General features: G+C 38.9%; 1 protein-coding gene across 2 annotated transcripts in view; it reads right to left on the reverse strand.

The window, feature by feature from the left end:
• The window catches only part of Nbas (NBAS subunit of NRZ tethering complex), a 324,194-nt gene that overhangs the window by 75,671 nt on the left and 227,340 nt on the right, over positions 1-21,183 (reverse strand). For both annotated transcript variants that reach the window (XM_026396378.2, XM_026395637.2), the window contains 4 exons: positions 19,732-19,961; positions 16,041-16,151; positions 7,170-7,420; positions 6,000-6,334 (listed from right to left, as the gene is read on the reverse strand). In XM_026396378.2, coding sequence (XP_026252163.2) covers positions 6,000-6,334; positions 7,170-7,420; positions 16,041-16,151; positions 19,732-19,961 — 927 coding nt within the window. The remainder of the gene's footprint in view (positions 1-5,999; positions 6,335-7,169; positions 7,421-16,040; positions 16,152-19,731; positions 19,962-21,183) is intronic.

Below are 21,183 nucleotides of genomic sequence, written 5' to 3' on the forward strand. Positions count from 1 at the left end.
TTTAGAAAGGAAAAAGAAAACAGATAAATTATTTTCAAAACCAGCTAATTAATCTCAAAAGAAGAGATGAAGTACAGAGTCAAGATAAATCACCTCAAGGACCAATTTTAAGAAGTGAAAAAATTAACTTGGAGAATTGATATATGAAAAGAAATAGTGAGGTGAAGGTTGCACAGACCTAGAAAATGATGTAGCCAAACAGGAACTCTCCTTGGAAGAGGCCGAGATGACAAAAGTGTGGTCCTTTTTTTCTAGGACCCCTTACTTAGCTAGTGCAGTAACAGCCACATGACTCAGCAATGTCTGCAGGTAAATGCAACTGAACAAAAGGGAGGCGCTGGAGCAATCCCTGTGCAGTCCTGTGATTTCATCTGGCAAAGAAAACCTGAGCTGCTATCTTAGCTGCATCCCTAATCTTGAGAACTTCTGATTCCCAGCCCAGCTGCAAACAACTCTTGGTATGTGATTATTGTTCTTACAGAAACAGGATGAAAACTAAATAAGAGAAATGGATTCATTTGGAGACTGAAATATTCCTAAGAAAGGAGCAGCAGAACTTGAGAAGCTAGAGTTCTGGATGGAGAAATCTGACAAAGACACAGATATGAAAAAGGATTGTACTCTTAAAACTGCAAAGGCCAGTGTCTTTGAACACTTCCAGAACTTGCAAAAATGTTAAGGGAGCATGAACAGGTCATCACTGAAGATGGCACAGGGTAGAAGACCAGGAAGAAAATAAACAGGATAACTTGGAATTAAAGAGCACCATAAAGCCCCAGGTCTGGTTGTAAGGCACTGTAATAGGGGACAAAACTGATGGTTTCAAAATGCCAAAGCAGGAGAAAGACGATGGATTCCAAAGTCACAGACCAGAACAAACCAAAAAGCAAGAAGTAACCTAGTCTTCTGTGTCTTTTCCTTTGTATTTTGGACGTGGAAAGAGGACTGGGTGGAGCAGGTAATATTCTATACTGACAGCTCATCAACAGGTTAGTGACTTGTGACATTCCCAGGTGACATCTGGTGATTTCATGATCCCTATTATATTGGTTTCTGAACCTTAAACTAGTATCACTGATGTAGGAATTCCTCGTATTTTGAATGTTTCTGAGAAGAAACGTTTTGGGTGGCCTTGTGAATATTACTCTCACCAGGAAAAATAAAAACAGTTCAATAATTCCTATGTGTCTGAATCTGATTTTATCTAACATAACCACAGTAATATAATGCTTCTGAGCAAAACTGAAGCGTTCACTAGGAATTACAAAATTATGTTTATTAAATGATGCTATAATTTGGATCTTGAATGCTTCTCAAAGGCCCATATGCTTAAAGGCCTGGTCCCTGGCTTGATGCTGCTGCAGGAGTAGAAATTTTAAGAGGTTGAGCCAAATAGGAGGTCTTTGGGTCACTGAGGGTCTGCCCTTGAAGGGGAAGAGTGACCCTGCTCTCCTCCCCCTGATCATGAGGTGAACAGGTTGTTCCACCTGCCATGAGTGATAAGCTGTCCAGTTGATCATGCACGGCAATGTCCAAAACTATGAGCCAAAATAAACCTTCTCTCTTTATAAGTCTATTATCTAAGGTATTTGTTATAGTAATTTGAGGATTTGTTATAGTAATGTGTCTAACATATTAGATACCCAGTAAAGATTAAATGTGCTTCAGTTCTTATCATTCCAACCTCATGAAGAATGTATTTCTCAAATTGTTTTACTATAGATTTTTTAAAATTTCATTTTAAGTTTCTTTCAAGCATGTTTTCCATTGCTTGATGTCTCTGATGGTAACTACTGAGGTATGGAACATAACTAAACCTGAACTTCTCATGTTCAGTCTGAAACTACATAAACTATGTTTGATTCATGCATCAGAAAATTATATGTCAATCCAGGTCTGGTGGTGCACGCCTATAATCCCAGCTCTCAGAAGGCAGGAGAATTGTAAGTTCAATGACAGTGTGGGCAACTTAAGGAGACCTTGTCTCAGAATGAGGGGCTGGGGTTGTAGCTCATTCGTAGAGTGCCTTGCCTAGCATGTGTGAGGCACTGGATTCAATTCTCAGTGCCACATAAAAATAAATAAAACAAAATAAATGTCTGTTGACAACTAATATTAAAAATAAAAGAGAAGTGTTGGGTATGTAGTTCAATGGTGAAGCACCCCCAAGTTTGATCCTCAATACAACAAAAAAGGGCAGTTAAGTGGTTTAGCATTTGCCTAGCATATGCAAGGACCTGGATTCGTTCCCTACTAAACCCTCCCCAATCCCCATGTCATTCTAAGCAATTAGATAATACTTTATCTCTTTATCTGAACATTTTTATATAGACCACTTAATCATTATGGTGAAAGACATATTTCTATTCTTAGTTAAAAGACAATATTAGCATAGCAGAGACTCTCCAGTTACAATGCAACCCCTTGAGAGAACTTTAAAAAAAAACATGATTTGACCTAAACAAATTTTACTCTCCCCAATTTTTTATGCCAAGTTGTTCTTCTATCCTATTATTCCATAATAGGAGTTGCTTATTTTAAGAATTTGAACAGCTGTAATATGAAAGATGCCCTTCTACTGTTTCCATAGCTTCAGAGGCAGAACCCCAAAGTGGGGACTACAAGGAGGAAGAAGGGGAGAAAACAAGAAAGAAGCAAGGAAGGACAGACGGGGGCTTCATTATCAATAGAACTGGTGTCCGAAGGCCAGAGGATTGACAGATACAAGGTTTCCAGCCATTTTTATGCCCCAGTTCAGGAGAGACAACATGTTCCCACCAGGAACAGTGGTTTACAACAGCAGTGACTTGTCAGTGGTGCGAGCTAGAACGCAAGGCACCTGAGGGACCAGGGGTGAGGGCAGCAGGAAATGTCTATCCCATTCCTGGTTAAAAAGTACTGGGAAAGATACTAGAAGGCCTTTTTAAAATTCTATTGACACCAAAGGGTACTTAAAGAATTCCAGCAAACTTCTTGATAGATTTCTTAAGTGACAGGAGTAATGTCCTGCCTATGGATGTGGCCACATTAGTAACCAAGAGTAAGTAGAAAACACAAGGGCAGGGGTTACACAGATGTTTCCCGTATCTAACCACATCAGGTCTGAACCAAGCAATGCTGTTTAGACCTGCCTTTCATCTTCTCTGTCTTCCTAGACTTACCACCTACTAACGTGTTCTGTGTCCTTTCCATGATAATTTCTTTAATGCAGAGTTGGATAAGCAATAGGGAGAGCAACTCTAACCTGACTGGATCATATAAAACAATTTGGATTTGCAGCAAAAGACTTTAAACATTTGTGTCCTTTTCCCTTTTGCACATTCATCACCTCAAATGACGTGAAAATCATTCTCTTGCAACAAGACGTTAATATTGCTTTGTGAGTATTGACCCCAGAATTTCTAAGAATTCTGCTGATGTGTTAACTAAATGACTGTGACCAGGAGTGCGGGGAGCCCCTCCTGCTGTATTACCTGGACTGGGCACTCGAGGTTTGGGATATTCCTGACTTCCAATATCTGAACGATTACTGCCCTTTTTTTAAAATATACTCTAGAATAAGCTTACTACTTCTGAAAATTTGGTTCTCAATTAAATGTGGGTACACATTTGAAAACTGAACACTGTATGAATAGTACACACTTATTTTACATTTTTAACATCATGTACAAGCTGTGGGAACATCTGGTGTTTTGCAGATTTGGACAAATCCAGCTGCATTTCCTCTTCCAAATGTGTCCTCTGACATGTGGGTTGTGTTTCATTTTTATATTCTCTCTATATAAATAGGACAGCAGTGTGTGGCTTTAAGCATTTATCTAAATTTTACACTTTTCCTTTCTGATCAGAAAATTAAAAGCTTGCTGATTAATAAAATGAAAGCAAATACTATAGCTAGACTAACAAAAATTACTTCTAGATGTAGTAGTCTAAACACTATCTACCTGACGATAGAAAACCATGTCTTGAGATCAGCTACAAAAAACATCTATGCGTTGGATATACCATCTGAGCTAAGAGGAAGCAACAAAAGCTGACTGACTTCATCTTCACTGAGTCAGCCAGGCATTTTCTCCTCAGAAAAATACAAACATAGGAACAAAAGACTATGCCATCCATTTTCAGATGGTTGGTAGACATCTTAAAGTGCAAGATTACGATTAAATGAAGCGATGAAAATGTGCTGTAACTTAAAATCATCAGACTCAAAACATAAATAACAGCTAAAACTCTAAGTGAACCCTGTACCACAGTCATAAGTTTAATCATTAATAAGTAATTGCTGCTGGAAGGTCTAAAACTGTCAAGACACACACCTCCATATACATGCTCAAATTAGCATATGGCCTTTGCTAACCAGTCCTACACCCACATAAAATATTTAAAACCTCCTTTAGCCTGAAGTGAGGCTGAGAGACTGCCTTAGGAGGGGACTCCCCCATTGCCTCGGCTGGTCTCCTTGCTTATTTGCCTTTCAGCCAGGGCTTAGGCCCCAGCTCTGCGGTTACTTTTCTAGGATACAAACTGACCACATGGATCTATTCGTTCCCATATATTACCAGGCTCCTGCATAGCCTCTCTCATTTGGACCCAGCCTTGCTATGGACATAGCCCAGGACAGTCTGTTCTTTTGGGTCTGAAATGCTTGGGGTTCTCTGACCATCACACCCTACCTGTCTCTAGACTGGCTCCAATGATTTGTTCTATGACTTTTGAGGGGTGGCACAGTTCAGTGACAAGGAGTAAAGGCTATGGAGGAAGTCAGTCTCCCTTGAGTTCAATTTGTGGCTCCTCATTACCAACTTAGCTTCGTCTATAAAGTCAGAGTAATAATGTTATCTTCCTCACAGATTACTCAGCCCTGACTCTGCCTTGGAAAAGGCAGAAGACCTGAGGCCACACTACATAGCTGATATGTGACAGATTCAGAGTTCAAAGCCAGATTTGCATGACTCCAAACTTATGATTTTTTTTTTCAAATATACCACAGCATTTTCCTTTAAAACAATTCTTACTTTCTTCCTTGAAAGTAACAAAAATGGTTATCTCCTTTTCAATGCAGTGCTTATAAAATTGAACCAAGTTGTTAATTAAATTACTTGGGTTACAACAATTTAAAAAAAAAGAAGTCTTTGGTTAGTCACAACTGTGCATCTAGTTAGGTAAAACCTAGCCTTCTCCACAGAGAAGTGGAGTTTGATCCACTCCTATGCCAACCTTCAAATGAATGGCTTGTATTCTCTGTAATTATCCGATTTCCAGGATACTAATAACTATAATGAAGCTGACTTGGGGTAAGGAGAAAGCAAAGATGGGCAAAAGGAGATTTTATTTTTAAAAAGGCATTCCAGAGACAACAACTTTCTGTAGAGGCTGGGAGATTTTCCAGAAGAGAGAACACCCGGGGCCCAAGCAATGAGAAAGGATATTTTCCTAGCAATAAAACCTGGGTGAGTGAGAGAAGGGGAGAAAGACCTCTGCCATCTCTTCTGAGGGAAAGTACACATTGCTGAGGGATTGAGAGCAGCTGTTAAGATCAACTCTAAGGGTTCAGATCTGAGCATGGAAAATTGGAAAATGTGACAGACAGTATCTATCTCCAAGCCATATGCTGTGTGATTTTCAATGTGAAATATTTTAAGGGCTCAATTTAATACAGACAAATTGTTAGTGTGAGTTCTGAATAAAGGTACTCTTGGCTTGACAATGGAGTTTCTTTACCCTTGAAAATGTATTTTAAAACGATATATCATCAAAAACTATAATATTTATAAAAAACCATGTAAGTTAGAAAAGGTGAATCTGATTTTCACTACCTAAACATCTGTAATAGAGAAAAATGATCCCAATTAAAACCTCATGCTTAGCAAACTAAATAAATAAATATAATAAAAAACTAAAAGAAAGGAAAAAAAATCAAAGGACAAGCAATCTACAGACTGTGAAAACAATTTTCATTTCTTCTAAACCACTCAACATACTTTCTATCTTTTGGTTACCTTGGCCACAGCCTTTGGAGAGAATGTAATCGCATCCACCACAGCAATGAGGTCACCTGGGTGGAGGCGGTCAAAGTATTTCACGCAGATATCATAGGCATGAAGCCACTCTGGGGAGGACTCTGGGATTTGCTTGATGAGGTGAGGGTCTCCAGTCCAGAATAACTTCTGTAACCAAACAGTGTACAGAGAGCTGGGCAAAAGCATCCGTCCCTCCTTTGCAGGGATTTTGGGAGCAAGCTTGGAAATAGATAAGATATTTTGACTTGAAAGAACTGGCTCCAGTGCATCAAGAGGATTCTTATTTTCATCTGTCAATTTTTTGTAATTAAGACCTAATGAGAAAAGAAAGTGGGTAAGTGGTTCACTCAGATATATACACAAACACAGAAACAATCTCCCATTTACACTAGACAGTTGGTTTCATTTAAAGATCCGAAGATCTGAGAACTGGTCCCAGCCTGAAACTTGATTAGCTCTGCAATCCTAGACAGGCCACTCTGTGTGCTTCAGTTTTCTCATGTGTACACTCAGGAAGGCAGTATCTTCTCATCTCCCCAGGCTTCCACAAGTCCTAAGTCTTCTCCAGACTGCATTATATTTGTTTGTTATTTATCTAGCATTTCACCAGCTACCTATAGACAGGGATTGATCTTAGCCCTTATTCCTTTGTAAGTGGAAAAAAAAAAAAACCCTGAAATACATTCTCAAAGCTGTTATGAATATCAAATAAATAGACATGAAAGTGCCATGCAACTTATCAGAGATTTAACAGTAATATTAGCATGTTTAATTTCTTAATTATGAGCACAGGGACCCTAAAGATTTCCACAATTTATCAAAGATGCAAAGGCTCTTTTTCAAGTGTTTCATGCATATTTTTAAATAGGCTCCATTGAAGTGAACTTGAATGTCTTAGTCAATGGAAACAGGGATAAACCTCTGGAACAGGAGTTGAAGCTGTAGGTTTAAGGATTAGGTTTATCAGAACTCACTGTAGGGCTTTCAATAGGTCTCTTACTTTTTCTGATATTTAATTCCCTCAGCTGTTAGTGAAGGAATTGAAAAAATAGAATAGTAACTTCAGTTGATCAACTTCAATATTCTGTGTATATAAATCTAATTGTGTACAAAAAAACCCAAGTTTGAGCGGCGACATGAGCATCCTACCTGATGCGACAACTTTAAACTTCTTCAGCAGCCGAATGTGGGTTTCCGGCTTAATGGCATGTCTACCTAAGTCTGCACATCCACAGTTTTCCAGAAGAGTGAAATAATATAGCAGCCTTTCGTGATCAAGGCCACCAATAGTGGGGTAAATATACTTGGCCATGTGCTTCTGAAAGGCTTCAGGATCAGTCTTCAAAGTCTGGAGGAGATGAAGGGCTTGGGCCCGCTTTTCAATTTCTCCTGTGGACAAACTGAAATTAAGAGCCAAAGAAAGTATTGAGATTTGGTTCCTTTATCCAACAGCATAATTTTTTAAAACTCAGCTGGAAAGTCTACTTCATTCAGATCCCTTCCTCTTGCCTAATCAAAGACTTTCAGCCAGCAGGATCCAGGAAGCTCTTAAGAGAGGATAACAACACACGTCGGATGCCGACCACTGCACCGCACGGCCCTCATATCACTTACAGGCCCAGCAGCCCTGTGAAGGAGGGCGTCCCTGCATCAGAAGGGTTGTTCAATGCTTCCCAGCTAGAATACAAACCAAGATCTATCAGCTTCCACTGTAAATCATTTACCCATGTCACAAGAAAAAAATTTAAATCTGCACTTCAGTATAGAAACACTACAACCTTATTTCAAGAATTCAGGAAACAGTGAGGGGAAGAAAAAGTCCAAACTTTCAGGCATACGTGTTATATCTAAGAGTCTTGAATTGATATTCTATAGATCCCAATTTTATACTGTGTTCAAATAAAATGGTAAAGAAGAAATAAGTATTTTCTCTTGAATTAACTTTAGTAATACTACTTGAACAAAACACATATCTTAATATTTTCATACTAATGCAAATGTTTTTGTAATATAATAAAAACCATTTAAGGTTAACTTACTGGGGTTAAAAAAAAAATCAAGCATTTTTGTTTGTTTGGACTGTGTTTTGGACAGAAAGGAAAGGAGTCCACTTTGGTCTACGTTTGTCCCTGGATAGAAGTCTCAGGTCTAGTGCCACCACAATGGCCTAGAGAAAACATTTTTAGTGCTCCAATTTTAAGGGTCCTTAAGGCAGCCCTATAGACTAACAGAAACGTCCAGTTTCCAAGATTCCCACAGGCAGAAATAAAAGTATCTGGGGGCATCAATGAGACCCTGAGCAAGAAAGTTAGATTTCGGATGACTTTAAAGCAACCTCTCTGAAATATGATACCCTGTTTACTGGAATTACCATTTTTAGAAAGTGCCAAAGGGTATGTGTGTTTGGTTTTTGTACATGAACAATATAAATTGTGTTTTAAAACTTTTATGAGACTATAAAAATTCTTGGGATAAAAGAGACAGTCTATAAAATCAAAATATAATTTTAAAAACGTTTCTTTTTACTTTCACTTCAAGAGAAATGTTGTTTTCCATTAAGACAGTTCAAATACTTGCAAAAATATTTGCAAAAATATCCCTATCTATAAAATTTTCCTTCACTGCCTCTTCTGAGTCACTGACATGCTAAATATTCTGATACCCATAACATATTTAACTATTATACTATGATGGAATAGATCATATTACATCTTTTTAACTTTAGTTTATCAGTACCAAGGTCCAGTGTGTGATACAAAAGAACCATTCAATAACATGACTTACAAATGCCAAATAGATGAGTGGATATCCTCTATAAATAGGTGTCCTCTACATACAAAGCACTGTGCTCTGGGAAGGATATAAAGATTTACAGCACAGAACTCTCCTCCAGGTCTGAAAATCAAGTTTAGTTATACGTACTTGGCATTGAACAACAATGCAAACCAATGGTAAGTGCTGACAAAGGACATAAAATTGTATTCTAATTAAGAGAAAGATCACTAAAAGCTATGACTGCAGAAGTAGAAATCAATGATAACAGAAGACTTAAAAAAGTACTTGAGTTTGACATTGTAGAAAGGAATGAAGCAGAAATAACATGATTCAAAGTACCACAGCAAGAAAGCACAAGGCCTGATCATGGAACAGGACAGCAGAAACGGCGACTGTTCGGAAAATACTCTTGACCCTATCATTACTCTTAATTGTGCAATGTCATCTCTGGGGGAAAAAAAAACCTGCACATGGTAGTATAGGAAAGTGACTCACAGTAACTTGCAAAATGAGGTCTGAAGACAATGAGGAGATAAATAATAAGCCATGTAGCCCCGCTAAGATGATGCACATCGACAAAGACTTGCAAGCAAAAAAAGGTGCAGAACAGAGAAGAAAAACAAATTTGCCTTGATTATGGTGACTGCTAGGCTAGCAAGTTAAAACTGGGTCATTATCAACTCAAAGAAACTGCTATCAAGATAGGTTACATGACTTGCCTAAGTCCAAGCATCCAGATCTGTCTGGACTCAAAAGCCTAAGTTTGTCCACACATCACACAGCAGCCATTGACTCAAGAAGGTCAAGTGTCCAAACTAACAACCACTTGAGAAATAGCACAGAAAGCACTGCTGCAATAATCTCGAAGGGCTCTGCTGTCACACTTCACTCCTAACACCCTGATAAACAGTATTCAGGCAGATTCATCCACAAAATGGAAAACAATGACTAAATCATAACAGTCTATTTAGTTCATCTATGTTTGACTCGATTTTGGATCTAGTCTGTCTCAATCAACATTACTTTTTCCTGTGCCCACCCACTTATTCTTCTGTGCCTACAATTCAGTTTGCCTCATGTGCAATTTTACCTAATTATCTTGTCAAGAAAGATAGTGGAATACCTTTACTGACACTTGATAAATACCCAAACCTCCCTTTTCAGTAAATTACAATGTGCTGAGATCTTTTATAGATGCCAGTAATCAATAGCTGTTTTAATAGTTTCCATTGAAAGAAGCTATTATCTTCCCTTTGGAACAAGAAATGAAATCTCTGCCTAGAAAACAATTCCAAAGAACTTACATTCAAGAGAGTAGGAAGAAATACCATGAAACCACTATGGACTTTTCAGTAATCAAATTAATGATTACCCTTAAAAACAGTTTAAGTGCATTTTCCTGAACCAAGTTTAGGTATAAAGCAGCTTAAACATACAGTGCATATTTAACTTTCAAAGATTAACTACAGGAAGAAGCTAGCGTTAGCTGTACTCATAAGGGATAAACTTTTAGTACTAATCCCACCATTAAGGTGTTTTGTAATGGCTTCAAGTTGCCAATCGCCCCAAAATATGACTCAAAATCAGCCAGTATTGAAAGTTAGAAAACAAGTTTATTTAAATACATTTTTCTGTACTCAGTCTAAGACTGAGTGATAATGCAATTCCATTAGCTGACTAAAAGGGATACTTAGAATGTGAGAGGGAGGAGGAAGAAAGAGAATGGGAGAGGGCTGCAGGGCGAGGCTGAAGAGAGCAAGGGTATGGGATTAAAATGGAATTTAGCAATAACCTGCCAGTGCTTCTGCCCTGATTGCCTCATTTATTCCTCACAGTAACTCTCTGCAGAAGACCTCGTTATTCTTGTTCTCTGAGGTAAGCCAAAGTACAGATAAAAATCCCATAACTAGTAAGAGATGGAAACTGATTCCAAGTTGGGTCTCCCCAATTCAGATCTCTGTTTTACTCATTAAAGCAACAGAGCCAATATTTTCATATGAGATTGTATATGAGAGAGAGAGTTCAGTAGAGTACTTATGGCCATTTCCCCAAAGACTAGTCAGTCCCAAAGCATGGAGGTCTACAAATCCACAGGAATGACCAGCATGCTAACTTACAACTACTCGTGCAAGGGGATCAACCCAAGAAGGGTAGGGTGTGAATGCCTCAGGATGACCCCGACACGGCAGCCTGGGGCTGCAATGCAGCTTGCAGCAGCACCTGTGACTACTAGAGGGAAAATGTGGGCAAAATGAATGTCACCAACTTTTCAAAAAAAAAAAAAAAAAAAAAAAAAAAAAAAAAAAAAAACCACCCAGAGAGTTGATGGAAGAATCAGCAATGAATATCTCAGAGACTAGTTTCTATCACACTGATAAATGTTCCTTTATAGAACATTTTCTGCTATGAATGGAGTGGTCAAGTTAAAAGCAATGGAAATTAGTTATCTTCATTTTGTAAGGCCTTGTGGATTTGCGTGTGTGTGTGTGTGTGTGTGTGTGTATACAAACAACAGTTCTGGTCAAGTTCTCTCTCCTTAGATCAAAAGAAAAATCAAGGGCTGGAGATAGAGCTCAGTAGCAGAGCATTTGCCTGGCATATATATGCAAGGCCCTGGGTTTGATCCCCAGCCCTGACCAAAGAAAAAAGAAAGAAATTAGAACCAAATTTATGGCTCAATTTAAAAAACCCTGAAAGGCCTATGATCTGAATATCTACATGCAACATTGCCTACTCTATTATGTATCTTTCCTGGTCCTGGATTTTTGTTTTAATTTTCAAAGTTATCATAAGCCTTTAATAAACTGAGGTACCTTAAATTCTAGGAAATAGGTATGGCTTTAAATCTCCCCCCTTCATATACTAATCACTCTGATACCACCTCCTCAATTGTGTCAGGGTCTTCAAGGGAGAGGAACCTGGAAGAGGTAGACAGAATACTTTACAACATGGCAACCTGGACACAGACCTCACTGAATGATCAATAACAACCCCAAGTCATAAATTTGGTCTCATCTGCTTCAACTCAGAAAAAGGCAGATACACTACAGTTTGTCCTATCTCCTCACAGAGATACCATGTTCTTGCCCATCTCTGCATTTGAGATGAATGAATCCTCCCTAGAGAATATGAAATTCACTATGAAAAAAAGCACAGCACATCTAGGGTCCCTGTGAAGAGGAACCCTTTTTATGGTACTTACTAAACTTGCAATTTACCTTAGGGCTATTTTAGGGGACAGGGAGGAGAAGAAGGGGTCCCTATTAGGTTATAAGCTACATGGGGACAAGAATGTGACTCAGCACATTGTGCTTACAATACAAAGATACTAAATAATAATACCAACAACATTAATAGATATAGTTCTAGTATATCAGACACGTAACTCCAGTATTTTAAAAGGATCCTGTGTCCAAAACTGAGAGACACTCATGGGGTCAGCAAAATTACAAAAATTACAGTAAGAGAAATAACCAGAATAGTACTGAAAGAATCACCTAGTTACACAATTTCCACAGATTTCTTCCAATCTTCACAACCCTCCAGGGTAAGAATAATAGTCCCTATAACTAAGAAAACAGTGACTTAAGAGAATTAGGAAACACTCAAAAGGCTGCACAGTTGGTGGGTCTGGCCAATAGCACTGGATCTTAAAACTTGATTTGATTCCAAACCCCATGCTGACCCATCAGGTCACATGCCCACTGAGAGCTCCTGCTGTAAGATCCACCAATGCCTAGTGCAGCCTCAGGGTGAAATGGATACTAAATCTGCAGTGAGTGACAAGTCCACCTCAAGCCTCAGGGCAGAACATACTCCAGCAGGACTAAGCAGCCATGAGAGACTGTCCAGCAGTTGCAAGTGACTTAGGCATGACCATGGAAAAGCAGTATACTGCTTAAAACAGTATAAGAAGGGGGAAAAGAAACCAGGAACTCAAGTATGGGTGTTTATGAGAACTCTGATAGGAGAGATACAGGAAATAACTGCCCTTAGTGAGGCACTGATCATGCATTGCCTGCTTTAGTTTAAATATTTTACCATTAAATAATTGTTATTATTCCTTAAAGTCAAGAAAATGAACTTCAGGGAAGTGAATGTTCTGGTCTAAGGACACAGAGATAGGATGACATCAATAGGATCTGATCTAGCCATCTGACTGGAGGGCTCCTACTCTATAGGCTGAGGACATTCCAGCACACCTGACTATGAAGCTGCTGTGGGGGGGTCACACCTCCAAGTCCACCAAGAGATGAGGGAGAAGGTACAATGACAGGGGAATGAACTCCATGGAGGGGAGGGGGTGATTTTTTTTAAAGGAACAGTTTTGTTTACTAATTTACTATTAATTCAACTAATTAATGATGGGCAATTTTTGTATTAACAAGGCTGATTTCTAATAATCAGATTACCAAGTTTGATTAACTAGTTGTCTGGAAGAGGTGATGCACACTTGTTGCCCCAGTTACAAAAGAAGCTGAGGCAAAAAGACCACAAGTTCCAGAACCGCACAGGCAATTCGGCAAGACCTTGTCTCAATGAAATTTTTAAAAAGGCCTGGAGTTACAGCTCAGTGACAGAGTGCTTGCCTAGAATGTGCAAGGCCCTGGGTTCAATTCCCAGTCCACAAAGGAAAAAAAAAAGTTTGAATAGTAAGGCAAAGGGTTTTAAGTAAAGAACACAGAGGACCTAACACACTTGCTAAATCAATATCAAGTGCTTTGCCACTCACAAGTAATGATGCCAGGAGCTAATGATTTCCTGGTTTGTAATTGCTGTGCATCTGCATAATCACACTGCTATCAGGTATAATGATATGCCAGGAACAGTCTTGTACATTACTCGACTGCCTGATAATTTATAATATATTCAGAGACCAATGAAGCTTCCTGTTTTTACAGATATGGAATCCTTTTATGTAACAAAGAAAAAAAAAGAATTAACAAAATGCCATGATATTTTTTTTAAATGCCAATATGCACATCAGAAGAAACATTTATTTGAACATATTATTATGCCTCAAAAATAGTGAGGCCAGGGCAGTATTTATCATAGATAACAGTGTCACCATGTAGTAACCTGATGAATACTTAAAATGAAGTACTTAAAATTTCACTGACTAATAAAAATTAAAGATGCAACATCATAAGCATCTCTTGACCCTTCAGCAGGATTTGACCCCACTCAGTTCTCCCTGCTTCTTAAAAGGCTCTGGCCACGATACCCTTCAGTACCATTCCTGTTCTCCCCCTCCCATCCTACTGCTCTCCCCCAATTCCTTTTTCTAGCAGCTCTCGACCAGCTACTATGAAGGTGCCCATGGTTGCTTCAAGCCTGCCTCTTTGACATACACTCCTCTCCAGAGCGTGCACGCGAGCACACACACACACACAGCTTCTGTACCAGCGACATGCACATAACTCCCAAGCCAGTTCCTCTGCCTCACCTTCTCCTTTGAATTCAAATCGCTAAGTTCCAACAGCTGACTGCCATTTTTAGGGGGACGGGGATGTTTCAGTACATATAACTTCCCATTCTCCACCCTGCTTGACCTCCACAGAGTGCTTCATCTCACTGAATGATGCTACCACCCAAAAGGTGGACCAAGTAAAAAGCTGGGGATGAGAGTGGGCGGGGGGATTGAACATAGGGACAATGAGCTACATTCTTTTTATTTTGAGACAGGTTTTTGCTAAGTCAGCAGTGTTGGCTTCCAACACATGATCCTTCCGTCTCACCTCCAGAGTTGCCAGGATTACATGTGTGTCCACAGTGTCCTGCTGGGATGATTCTTGATGTCTCCCCTTTCATTTGCCTTTATATCTAATTTATTATTAATTAATATATTAAGTTCCATCTATTTTACCTTTTAAATATCTCAAACCCATCTTTGCCTCACCTACACTTTTAAAGCCGTACTACTCCAATCTATGGTCACCTGTGGTGCAGACTATTGCTATAATAGTGCCATAAATAGTCTGTATATGTCTATTCTGATTTCCTTCAGATCTTTTCTCAACATAGTCATGAAAGTGATCTTAAAGTGAAAATCTGGTCATACTATCTTCCTGTGCTTCATCCAAATCCTTAAATAGCCTACTATTTAAATAGCCTACTATTCTTACGAAGAAGTCAACAGCCCTTGCTGACACCTCCATGTTCTTGCTGCATCGTCTGGCTTGTCTCATTTTGTGCCACGATCCCAACTCACTGGACTTCACCTACCCTGTTCCTCTGCCAGGCTCTCAGACTCATCATGTTCCTCAAAGGGCCTTGGCACTTACCATACTGTCTACTTAGGAAGTGATTCCTTTATCCTTGTAATCAATTCTGACTCAATATTTAGGTCTTAGCTTATAATAGTCTATTTTGCATTACTATAATGAAATTCCTGAGGCAGGCTATCTTATAAAGAAGAAGTTTACTTAGCTCACAGATCTGGGGTCTCAAGGGTCCACATCTAGCAATGGCTTTCTTGCTGGTGGAGTTCCTAGGCTGCATACAGCATCACAGGCAGCACACATGTGCATCTATATCTTTAGGCCCCTCTCTTTTTTCTTATGTGGCCACCAGATTTAACCATGGGGACTCCATCCAATCTTATCTAATCCTGATCTGTTTTTGAAGGTCCCACCCTCTAAACACCACAGCAGGATCCCATTCTCCTATTTACCCACAATGGGTGTTAAATTTCAATACATGAGCACCTGGGGACACTCAAACCATAGCCAGATCACAGCACAACTCAACCCACATCTCCACAGGAAAGCCTTCCCTAACTATGCCAAATCGCATAACTGGGCTCTCTTACATAGTACCTGTCCTGGTTTTAATTTCACATTTGGTTATGTCACTACTTGATTGTCGTCTGTCTCTCACTGTATACCCTATGTTCCAAGACAACCAGGATGCCTGCTTTTGCTCTCCACTATATACCTACTAACACTGTGAATCACCACTGTATACCTACTAACAATGTGAAGAGTCTCAACAGAAACTGCTGAATGAATATATAAATGAACAGTAAAGTATCTAACTCAAGGCTCTTATTACTAAAAAACATGAATAGGCTATTGCTTAACATTGGCATATCAAAAATGTGAAAGGGAGAGAGTACTAGGAAAGTAGTCTATTATAGCTGAGAAGTAAACCTGAAGTTGTATGCTGTAACTTCAAGATTTTTTTTCTAATAGACTCTGAAAAGAAAAGCATGGACATAAACATTCATATGAACTTCATGCTTACCCACTGTCTGTGAACAGGAACTCCAAATGGGTCATAAAAACTTCCCAACGGGAGATGCTATACCGCTGTGCCAGAGAAAGAGCAATGTTGTAGACATTTTCTTCAAGAGTCCTTTAGAAATGTCCACCATGCACAGGAAAGAGAGAGAAGGAACACGTTACCTTAATCGGCAAAGACAATTTTCATTGGGATTGCTCTCCAGCTGTGAGGGTAGTCACTACAGCCCTTAATAAAAGCCATTTTGTAAGAATTCAGAAAATGACTTCCAAGGAATCTGATTGTTCCTTTTCGACTGAGTACACAGCAATTTACCATGAATTAATCTAGACCAGTAGTTCCCAACTATGAGTAATTCTGTGACCCAGGGAAGATTTAACAATGTCTAGAAATATTTTGATTGTCACAAATGGGGGATGGGAAGAGTGCTATTGGCACCTAGTGGGCAGACGCTAGAGATGCTGTTGAAGACCCTACAATACATAGGACAGGCCTACCCATTACCCCGCAAGAAAGAATTATCCAGTCTAAATGTCAGTAATGCTGAGGTTAAAAAATTCTGATCCAGATTCTAGAGCCTCTGCAAATAGTATATCTCTACAGTGAGGTAGCTCTCTGAGAAGCCATAGTTACTTACTCAATAAGCATGTTTTCTCTGTTGTGACAGGTACTGTGCTGGTTATTTAGGACATAAAAATAAACAAGATATTTCTTGAGGAACTCACAGTCTACTAGATGATATGAGATGTGAACTAGTAGTTAAATACCATGGGGATAGAGTTTAAAAAAAAAAAAGACCACTAAATGCTGTGACAATAGGGATAGGAGAGTAACAAACTTGAGCTGGAGGCTGAAACAAGCATTAACTAAGCAGAGGTGGTCAACATGAAGGAGAGACAGATGGAACTCTGAGAAATGAAGCAGAAAGGGCTCCTGAAGTTTCTAGGACATGTATCTCATTCTATAGGTAACTGAAAGTAAGTGGAAGGTTGAAATCAAGGAATGACATCACCAGGGTTGAGATTCTCTAGGCATATAAAGTACAAGAAAATGGTCCATGGTGCCCACATTAAGGTCTACTGCAAAACCTCTAGTTCCCAGCAGAAATGCAAGATGGAATTCTTGTTTGGCAAGGTATGGCCAAAATCAAAGTACAAATGAAATCTCTGTTATTAACAACTGCTCAGACTATATTCACCCTAAGTAAACCATGACATATATGTTTGATTAGCCAGGGGCTGGTAAACATTTTCTGTAAAGAGTCATATAGTAAATATTTCAGCTTTACTGCCATAGTCCCTGTCGCATAGCCTTTTTATTGTTTTGTTTTCCACAAACCTTTAAAAATATGAAAGTCCTTCTTTGCTCATGGGCTATAAAAGAGATCCAAGGTTAGATAAATTTGTCAACCTAGGGATTAGGTCACTGTCAACTGAAATCTTTTCTTATTTTTTGAGTACCTGTCTCACATGATAGAATGAGAATCTGTTGCGAATAGGGACCATTATCAATTCTAGGCATATAAAGAAGTACAAGAAAATGGGGGTCTATTTTCCTATTATGGGGGTCTGGCACATCGCCTGGCATTGGGACATACTGTGTTTAAGTACTGGTATTTTTTATCACTTGATAAAGATGGGAGGGAACAAATTGTGTCATATCCTCTTCAAAACCACCCTGTCTGACCCCTGAAAAGGTATTATTGTAGACATGTGTATAATAACTGACTTACAAAAAACAACTGTGAAATAGATACACAACAAGCAAGAAACTAAAGAATGTCACATTGTAATACAAGTGAAGAAAGAGGAGCAAAACAAGAAATGGGTTTTATAAATCTATACAAGACACTGAAATGCCATCTCTAAAATCAGAACTGGTAAGGCTGAAAGCCTTAGAAACTTTCACCACCTTAAACAAGCCACCCAAAGACTGCTGTATACTTTTCTAAGCAACTGAAAGTACAGAAGATTCTATACTTATCAAAGGCATGTATTTGTCCTTTGATATATACTTCAAATAGCATAGGCTAATTGAATACTTTAAAAAGTAAATAAAGGACAAACACTAGCAAAATGTAACTAATGACAGAAGGCAAGCCTTACCTTATGAACTTTTATTCTGCATAATAATCCTCTTCTACGAAATCATGAACACAGCATTAAGGATTACAAAATGCCCAAAGGAAAAGCACAGTGAATTTAGAATTAGAAAACCCAGGCTCATCTCCTGCTGTAGGACGCTAAGCAATTTCTTAAAGCTCTCTGATTCTCAAATTCCTCCTCCAAAAAGGAAGGAGACTGAACTATGTCTTATGTCACTTTCAAATTGGACATTAAATGACTCTGAAATTATGAACTTCCAGGAGGATAGAGGGGAAGAGAAAAATATTCTATATTTCTCCCCTTAACTGAGAATGGCAGGGGATTGTTCCCACTATTTTTTGAAAATTTCTCCACACCCTGCCTTTTTTTTTTTTTTAAAGATAATCTGGAGTGTCTGATAATAAAATTATCAGAGAATATCAAGGCTACTTTTCCACTTTCTCAGGATTTAAATGATACCATGAAAACTGACATACCATTACCATAATCAAGACCATTTTTGTTATTTTGAAGGAATTTGCCCCGAGAGATGAATGACCAGTAAATGTGGCACAATTTAGCCTTAGTTTCAAGGTTGGAAGCCGAGACTACACTGCACACCAACTGCCCCTTGAGAATGTAACAGGATGTAGGGAAAGGCCTGTGGTGTCGTGAAGATGCAAAGGCTTTGACATCTGACCGATCCAGGGTAAAGTCACACTAGCAATCTGTACCATCAACTGAAACCAGGGCCAGTTACCTCCTACTCCTAAGCAACATCCAGCTCAATGAGGATATGGGACAACATCTGAACTCATGAGGTTATCTATGATAAGATATTTAAAGTTTACAGAGCACTTTACGTAGTGCCTTGCCCATAGTAAGCACTTAAGAAGTTGTAATGTTAAAAACAAACTGTCTTAATAACCATAATGTGTGAATATACTTTCCTACCTCCTGACATATAAACACTTCTCATCTGATCTAAACTCCTGAAACAAAAAACAGACATCAGTATTAAAACCAAAAGGAATTCCATACCTAGAAAGCAACTCTTACAACTGTCCCTTGAGCTGTACTGTCACCTCATCCAAGGCCTTGCTCTTCTCTTGAAAGGGTTAAGGCACAAAAGGAAAACTGGCAGCTGCTCCTTGCCTCTGACAAAAGAAAACTTATGCCAGGCAGCTTCTCTTTTCCTAGAGGCCCAGAACCAATAAAGGCATTTGAACCTATGGCACGGGGTCTTCCTTAGTCAGTCAACTGTCTCTCATATTAACATACTGGAGAAATTAAATTTGCATGTACTTTGGAAAGTGAGGTTCCTGACCAGGAATACTAATTTGGTCATAGTCTTGGTATTGGATTATTAAAGTCATGGGAAACTTTATAAAAAAAAAATCCCACTGCTTACTATTTAAATCTGTGGCTTACAATGTCTGCATTTACTGATCTTTTGGGAAGACACATTCCTCATATGAATGGAAAAAGTGCAGAAAGTCCTGCTAATATCAACCATTAATGTGAATCTTCGAGGAACTGGAACTAATAGTCTGAATTTTACTTGTGCTCCATTTTAAATTCATCCCTCATAAGACAAAGGTATCACTTACTCTGCCAAGCCAAGGATAGTTTCCCTTTTATACTGGTCATCCGCAGTGAACCTCTGCACATCCACCCCCTTCCGAAGGCCCTGAAGTAGTCGTGCCTGAGTCAAGTCCAGGAGGCGCTCATTGTAGTAGTGTAACTGCTCAGTCAGTGAAACAAGGTCTTCAGGCCAGGCTTCATGTCCATGTCGAGTCACATGCCTGGTGACTGTCTTGATTAGCTCTTTGGGATCGGCCTGAGAAAGGCATGGAAAGATTATATTTTATACACAATTGCATAGGCATGAGCAAGTAAGTAACAAAGAGAAGATAATGAAGTCCACTGGGCAGCCTGGTTGGCCCTTCATACTATGGTCTTTTAATCAAGGCTCACAAATGCCCTGGAGCTGACTGCAGAAGTGGTTCTTAAACTACTCTGAAGACTACAAAGATAGGACAAAGAACAGAGTCCAGGAACAGGTTTCTGGCTCACAGCCCTATTCTTTCAACTTACAAAGTACCTTCTTGCTTTTACAACTGCCATAAACCTACATCATCTTTTTGCTCTAACCAACTGGTCACTTATAATAATTCACTCTAGAAGAAGTTTTCATCATCACTGCCTTTGACTAAAGTTTTGAGGACCACAAGTGTTCTCCACAAGAAAACTGCAGTTCAATAATTCCATTATAAATGGCTGGAGAGCTAAGGAGAAGAGTGTTTTCTCCAGGAATAAGTGAAGGCGGGGGAAAAAAACCCCACCCCAGCTCCCAAAGTCAGAATCTCTTCTAGTCATCTAAGAAAGCAGCCAACCAATTTTTACTCTGCTTGATTTGAGGCTCAATGGGATTAATGTTCCATGATTCTTAGCAGTTTCTCTAATAATAATAAAACTCTTCAAATAGAACAAACCCAGAATCCAATAATTAACAAGAAAGGAGAATAAGTGATTAAATAGCCACATTTATTTATATTGAAGTTGGTCTGGGGTGTCAACGAAGCAATAGCAACTCAGTCATGATACAAGAATTATTTAACGGGGAGCGTAATAATTGAACAGCATTAACTCAATCACTTTGATTTCTGGGAAGATGTGGTACAATCTTAACATGAGCAAATAAGGGAAAAACAACTTAGAATTTACTTTTGGTTCTCAGAAATGCACTCCTAATTATAGTAAGCTGTCAGCATGTCTAATGTGTGAAAACCATTATTTTGAGCTACACAGGAGATTTGTCAATGTCGAGTCTATATCACCAAACTTAGCCTAACAGTTTTTCTCTTGATCCTATTGAGGAATAATCTGGGAGTGTGGATAAAAAACAATTAAAGAAACCTTGAATTCTAGCAGGTAAACGTGTGTAAAAATCAAGCTCATTATATTTAAATTTTGTCTACCTCTATGCATTCTCCGAGTCCTACTTTCAAAAATAACAGGTGAAAAGAGCTTGATTTGAATACTAACCCTATCACAGTAAG

The sequence above is a fragment of the Urocitellus parryii genome, chromosome 12, assembly GCF_045843805.1.
Source record: "Urocitellus parryii isolate mUroPar1 chromosome 12, mUroPar1.hap1, whole genome shotgun sequence".
In the NCBI taxonomy this organism is placed as follows: Eukaryota; Metazoa; Chordata; class Mammalia; order Rodentia; family Sciuridae; genus Urocitellus; species Urocitellus parryii.